Source organism: Pholis gunnellus (genome assembly GCF_910591455.1).
Source record: "Pholis gunnellus genome assembly, chromosome: 23".
Lineage (NCBI taxonomy): Eukaryota > Metazoa > Chordata > Actinopteri > Perciformes > Pholidae > Pholis > Pholis gunnellus.
Window position 1 is genome coordinate 6,933,629 of NC_136550.1, and position 7,400 is coordinate 6,941,028.

Here is a 7,400-nt window from a genome sequence, read left to right on the forward strand (position 1 = left end):
CGTGACCTCCCTTTCTGGCCAATCACCACGTGTGTCACGTTCAATATTCAAACCTTTGGAGTGACGCTATTGGCTGATGGTGATGACTGCTGACAGTCTTCATTTTGCAAATACAGCTAATTTAAAAGCATTTAGGTTGTTTTTTTTAACTAAACAACGCCACTTAATATATGGAAATAGTGTGATTTAGCCCAAAGTATGCTCTGTTATCATCCCGGAAATATGTCACGTTACATTTTAAAATGCACACAAACATTCAATTTATAAGTTCTCAATATAAATTAAAAAAACTCACATATTATTAGTCTTACCTATATGATTTTGCTGTTACTGCAGTATCTCCCAATCACTGTGCATGTGGTTCTCCCGCCCTGCCTCTTCCACACAGGAGCAGCAGCACTTGACTGCGGTTTGTCTGTAAACAATACCTCTGTGGTCAAAGGGCGGCAACGGTTGCACTGTCACATGGCTTTATTACACATTATGCAGCAGCCAACACATTTGCAAGAGCGAGGGTTTGATAAAAGATGTGATTACTGATAAATGGCCTGATGCTATTTGTCATGAAGGAATTGTTTATTTCCTATGTTTTTGGAAACAGCAAGATCACAGGTAGCAATATTTGCTTCACATCTTGAACAAACAGTATTGCATTTTCCTTTTTGATGAAGCAGCGACTTCCATGGAGTTGGTGTAGTGTGCGAGGAAACTAACTTAATCCCCAGTTTCTCCAAATCCTCTTAAAATAGGCTGAAAGGCAGAGACTTTAACATTTCGGCTCTATCAGGCCATGCCTTCTGTGTACATTTCCATGTCAATAACTACTCTGCAGTAAAAATGAAAGACAATAAATAATGGTAGACTGTGTGTTGTTTTTATTCAGCAGAAATGCACATACGAACAGGACATCTTTGCATATTCTAGCATTGAAATCTCGGAAAAAAAAGCGTTTCTGTTTCCGTCTCCATTTGGCCTACAGGCCTCTATCTAATCCTAAAAGCACAATGCCCTCCGCGGGTAAACTGCATGTCATTTGTTTGTCCTAAGTCAGTCCAATTAGTGTGCCGGCAGAGAGCCCGTCTGTGTGGTCAGTGACGCACAATCTGAATTTGCTGGATATGAAATAGAAAAATGAGTCAGTGGACTCAAAAATGGTCCAATTTTGTATTTATTGCAGCTAAATAAGATTCACAAAATAGACATATCTGTGGGCTGCAGCCGGTCATGTTGGCATTTCCAATCCCTTCATTATTGCCTCAACTTCTGGTTTTAATGCTACAAATTGTCCTGTTTTGGCATTAACGTTACTCAACTTGTAATTATCCTGGCACTGTGAAAAAGTAACAAGATAAGTTTGTTTTTTTGCAACGCTGTTGTTCCCACAGTGATTTTAATAGGATACTTGACAAATTATCACAACAGGAGATCTGATACAGCTATCCCTACAATAAAAGCCCACATAGGGGCTTAACATACATTAGATGCTTAAATGCCAGCATATGTCATTATGGTTATTAACATGGGCCATTCCATTTATGATATGCAGGCTGAGGAACACTTTCAGAAATGATGACAGTACATAACGCTGCACTGATAAGAGCTACACTTTGACATATGCAACATGTTAAACCTTTAAAATGTTCTGTGTTGAACTGAAACCCAAAATAAATATTGTTTTTTTTTCTTGCTTCAACAAGGCTATAAGTGAGGCAAGACCGTGATCTCTCCCCGACCACCCTCACGCTTCATGGCTTCACCGGCTCTTTGATCCCACTCTGACCCCATGATGCTGACGTGGCGGAGGGAGGCTGAATCATCTTCTCCAGAAGGTTCATCATACGTTCCTGCAGCTGCAGACACTGCACCTGCAGGAGGTTCTGTTGTTGCATGGCTCGACGTACCTCCCGGCACGTCTCCTCTATGGCCCGGCTCGACTTCTTCTGTTGCTGTAACATGGCCTGCATCACCCGCAGTTTCTTCCTCTTCATGGACATCTGCTTGTTGGCATGTCTTTTCCTGGCTGAAGTAGGGTGGGAGCTGGAGAACAGAGAATGGGCCTTTTAGAGCAGACAGGGTCTCGTGGTAAGAGATCACCTCCGGGTGCAAAGAGCTCATTGTTAGCCCTTCGGTCTAGAACAGTTTGTTAACATCAGCAACTCTCTCCAAAACCAAGAAATCGTTAAACCTGAGTACCTAAAGTACTTTAAAAGTAAAGAAAAATACAGAATAAACTAATTAAATTGGCATCGATGTAAACAGGAACTAAGTCCAAATTTAGTTAATACCAGACCCAAAGTAAGAGTTTTACCATATCAGCTGCTAAAACATTGCTAAGCACCAAACCAAACAGTCAACTACCACGAGAGATAGCTCAAGCTAGCTGAAGATAATCATTCTAAGTCAGACTTGGCTAAAGACAAATGTACCTACTGTTCCCCCCTTGTTACGTCAGATATGTGTACGTTCAAAGAAAGCCGTGTGTAAAATTAGAAGTTGCTACAAGAGAGCCAAATCCAGTTTAAGCTAGCGGATGGTAAACACAGCTAGCCCCTGTTGAAGCTACATTTACTCCCCCAGCTGTTTCCTGTAATTGAAACATATCTATTTGGAAAAACTAACATCATAGTAATTTAGTTTGTTATCCCACGTAAATAAGACAGCAGCAAAATCCCGTCATTGAGGATAAAAAAAACAGCTAAACTACTCCTGCTAAAAGGGTAACTAGCCTAGCTTAGCAGAGTAGCAGTATCTCAGCGTTTTACACTTGGAGAACTCATGACTTGCTGTGGTTAAGCTGTTTTTAAATCACATATTCATGCACTTGTAAATAATTGTATTCAGTTCAGGGCAAAGAAGAGGGAATACATCATGTTTAATTTGTATTGAATGTTATCTAAATCATGTGTTCTCCCCTCATGTTCCCTGAAGTTTTTCTTCCAATGGTTATTGTTGTTTGTTTGTTGTAAAATACTAAAGAGAAAACTTCAATCCCCCCTTTTTCTCAACTTCTCTTCTTGCTGTAGTTACGTTACTCCGCTCTCATGGGGCAGCTAAAGTTGTGCCTAATGACACGTTTACTTGTGAGTTTGCAAGTTCAGTCTTGACATTCAGTTTTGAAATCAGCCAGTTTTGCAAAACAATTACCCGCACAAGTTCTGCTTATTTCAGCCACAATCATTTGGTTTTCCACATCAGACGGAGTGATTAAGATGTCATGGAGATGGTTTTAGCTACTTTGTTAACGCAGCGATGTGATAACAGGTGGTTATATGGTGAATCACATTGTTGTCATGTGAAAGTATCATATCAAGGCGTTATATTATATGATATTATCTCATATGACAATGTCATATAAATCTCTTTCTCTCTTATCGGCTCTGAAAGACGATAAGATATGGCTGAAAGCTAACCTTGAGCTTTTGCCATTTTGTTTTTCTCTTCTTCAAAAATATACATCACTAGTTCCTGTTACCTGGAGTCCTGCGTGTGTGTCTCACTGTCAGAGCTCAAAGAGTCCAGCTCTTGTTTTATCTCCATCTCATCTGAGGAGCCCGTGTACTCTGGCAGGAATCCCAGCACCCCCTCCTCGCACTTGGGCAGCAGGTTGTCTGTAGACTGGGAGGAAGTGGAGGGACCTGCACCAGAGGCCTGAAACTCCAAAGAGGTCACGCGCCCGTTCTCCAGCGGCTTGGAGAGGATCTTCTCGATGGCCTTGAAATACGGCCAGTCCGGCGTCTCCCCACTTTCACAAACTACGGCTTTCAGTCGCCTGTTGGATAAAAAAACAACAAAAAAAACCAGATGTTTAAAGTCATGCAACAGCTGGAGTTTGTTGTCATACCTCTGATTGGCCATTTGGTTCCGGGGAACTTGCCTGTATTGAAATGACATGTTGGTGATTTTCATCTTGATCTCCTCTTTGAAGCGCTGCTCTCCGGTCAGCTGGTAAAACCTCTGGGCCATCTTCTCGTAAACCTTGGCGTTCCTCTTGCTCATTTTCAGTTCGTGGTGGTGTTCCTCCCACACGTACAGGAGGGCTTTCATTTCCCCGTCGGTCCAGTTCGGCGCCCGCCGGTGTTTGTCACTGTGACCCGCCATCAGGTAGCTGAAACCGTCCTCTGCTGCCATTTTTTCAATTTTTCTTGGCCTGCGCCGGCTGAGTTTGCAGAAACAGGATCTTTAGTGGTTGTATTTAAAAGCCTTTTACTGTGCTAAGCACCGTGTTGGATCTGCAGTGAGGAAGTAATACATGCATGCAGGCACACACACCGTCCTGCCTGTGCCCTTCCCCCTAGCCTAGCTGAAAGAGGACTCAAAATGGGGCCTAAGGCGGGAGAGGAATCCGGTTAAAAGCTTTTAGTGGTGCGTGATGTCACCGTGACATCAAGTTGCCAAGGCAACGGCGAGGGGAGGACTTCATTTTCCCTCCCTCTCCTCTAACCACTCCCATCCGCTCTCCTTTTCCCCTCCACGCTGCTCCACTGGCAGCACAAAAAGCTTTTAGCTGAAAGGCAGCAGCGTGAGCTGCATGAGATTGCTGACAGTTTTGAAATATGAGCCTCTGGGGGACGAGGGAGGGAAAAAAAGAAAAAAAAGGAGAGCTGAGGGTATGTGTTTCCCTGGCAACAAGGCGCCGGATTTGGTCGTCAGCCAACACACTGCTCCGTTTAAAAGCTTTTAATAATAGAGTCATTTTGAGACGGACGGAGGAGGTTTTGCTGTGGAAAAGAGGAAGACACTTCCAGGCTGCAGATTAGCCCTAAAAGGCAAGAAAAAAACTGCGCAAACACTTAGGCACCGTTGCAACGCAATACAAAATGCTGACTGCTCTGTAATCTGTAATCAGCTTTCTATTCATAGCCCTGGGTTGAAGACAATGGAGCCCCAGCAGGAGGGGGTTTCTCTGACCAGTTGGAGACCCCCTCCCCCATTTACATCTCAGCAAGGGGGCAGATCTCCGTCCACCCCCATCTCACGCGCCCTAATCTATACCATATTATGTGCATTTATTCTCTCGCTCCCCTTCTCTCTTCCGCCCCCTTTGTTCCCAATCTTTCTTTCAAGAATATTTATGCATCAAAGCCACACTGCACAGACCTCAAACTGCTCCCTCCCCTGCAGCATTTTTGCCATTTCCTTTGTCTCTCCATATTGACTTTTGCCACCCAAAAAGTGCAGAAACGGTGAGGCACCCCCCCCCCCCCCCCCCCCCCCCCCCTCCCTCACTTCATCTTTATTAGTGCCACTAGTTGCTGTCAGTGCGGCTTAACTCAGTTCTGGCCTGATTAGACATTTGACCCATCTGCTCCTCAGTAACCTGACAGGCGGCCGGTGCATTTTCAAGCTACAAATTTGCATCTTTGCCCGATCCATCACATCTGTCACTGAAGACGGACGTTAATCTCTGCGGTTACAGAAATGGAAGGGCAAATGAAAGTTGCTGTGAAAGGTTTGTTTTTCCACCGATGCCTCCGGTGTGCAGTTAAAATGCCTGCGTCTCAAAAAAGTGAATTAGTCTTTTGGGTGTGGGTTTATATTCATTGCTTTCTGGCTCCCTTTTGCACGGTTGTGATTGTTGCCTTGACAGTTTTCGTTCAGAATTAAACAGGGTAGGTGTGTTTTTCTCACAGGACAATGTAAATAGGCACTAACCCTTGTTCGTTTCAATATCATGAAATCCTCTTGCTGGGGTCCACTATAATTGTGTTTAATTATCTCCGTACATTTCTTCATTCATTAAAGTGGAAGTAATCCAGACTACTAATCCAGGAGCCAGACTAATCTACAGATAAACTGCTCATGCGCCGCTCTTGTCTTGAAGTAATGTACCCACATCTATAAAAATCCCACTACATTATAAAATGTTACTATTAACTATAAAAAAAGCAGTTTTAATCAGTTTAAATATATTGTATCAGTGTGGTGCTGCTGGATGATTCATTGAAATAAATCCAGTGTAACAGAACACAAACACACACACAAGGAAAAACTGATTACTTGAGTTTTCCATTTGATAGTCCCACTTCACTATAATGTACAGTGTGTACAGTATATGCAAGTTGCTTGTATTTTGTACTGCGTACTAGTTTCTGCAGTGCAACATGTTTCATCTTTCTCCGAATTGTTATACAAAGCCTTACATTTAATGTACAGGTCTGTTATGACCAGTAGCATATGTGGCTAAAGTTAGCTTATGTTAGCAAACGGATTCTTCTCCACTTGTTCTCTACCGTTACACAAAGCTTTAGCATTTAGCGTCAATTTGCATTTACAGTTTGCCACAGCGTCTGCAAACAATGGCGGCGGTGCTAACAGAGTCTTACCTGGGGGGGAAAGGGGGTGCAGTGCACGCTCACATGCACTAACTAAAAGGCACGCAGGCAGGCCGGTCGGCTACGTCAACAAAGCAAAGAGAAACTCAGATTACAACACACACAAAGTGAATTCAGTCTCTGCTCAGGTGGACATTACTCCACTATATCTTTATATTACAAGCTGTTGTTTGATGCTATATGAACGCTCTGAATGCTGTACAGCAAACATTTAAAGTAATGAAAGCTTTCACATATATGGACTTCAATAAACATAAAAAGACCTTACATTTAAAATGAAGGAGTAAACCGGAGTAAAGTTCTGTTATCTCTTTGAATCTTAGAAAAACGTTTAATGCAAATTTGTGCACATAAAACACATACATACAGTACAGTGCATACAGTAAGTATCATAAAGTATAAATGCTTTTAATGTTGGCCTACATTAGTATGTCAACACATACTGTTGTACATCTCATCTATTGTACCTCATAATAAACCGGTCCACAATGGACCGAATGCAAACTAACTGGACCACTTTGGCCAAAGCTGGATCCACAACAAGAGATAGTCTTCTGCACCTGCTCATGGCAAAAACCACATATGACGAAAACAACTGATGAGCACATTTTGTAGTGTGATTAGAGCATTTGAGGCTGGTGTGTGTGTGTCCTACACAATAATACAGGAGATACAAGCTGTCCGGTTCATTTTGATACTAAGTAGAAAGCTCTGTGCAAGTCTGAGCTCAGGCAGGCGGTCCAATCCTAGCTTTTGGGGAATTTACTCCTGGGGGGGGAAGGGGGTGTAATCCATAGTAGCCTTTCCTCTATCAGTTCTTAACATTGACGCAGATACAAGAAGACATAGAAAGCTATTAAATGCACCCATGCTCTGAGGGCAGAACAATTAAGGAATGTCAGTTTGTGAGCTAATCTAATACAAAATACTGAAAAAAAAAAAAAAGAAGATTTTTGTTAAAGAAAGGGGGCTGGTATATGGCATATAAAGTGTCAGGCAAACTCTGGTACACCAGCAGCTCATCTTAACTTCACCCCACACCTGAAAACAATGCAAAGAAAACACACC

At 42.6% G+C, this 7,400-nt stretch overlaps 1 protein-coding gene across 1 annotated transcript; it reads right to left on the reverse strand.

Annotated features, from left to right (window-relative positions):
• Window positions 1–1,745: 1,745 nt before the first annotated feature.
• Window positions 1,746–4,182, reverse strand: msantd1 (Myb/SANT-like DNA-binding domain containing 1; the record flags this gene model as incomplete). Its single annotated transcript, XM_079184603.1, has 3 exons — window positions 3,842–4,182; window positions 3,473–3,769; window positions 1,746–2,037 (listed from the first exon to the last, which is right to left on the reverse strand). The coding sequence occupies exons 1-3, from the start codon at window positions 4,126–4,128 to the stop codon at window positions 1,746–1,748; spliced, it is 876 nt and encodes a 291-aa protein (XP_079040729.1). The 5' UTR covers window positions 4,129–4,182.
• Window positions 4,183–7,400: the final 3,218 nt, after the last annotated feature.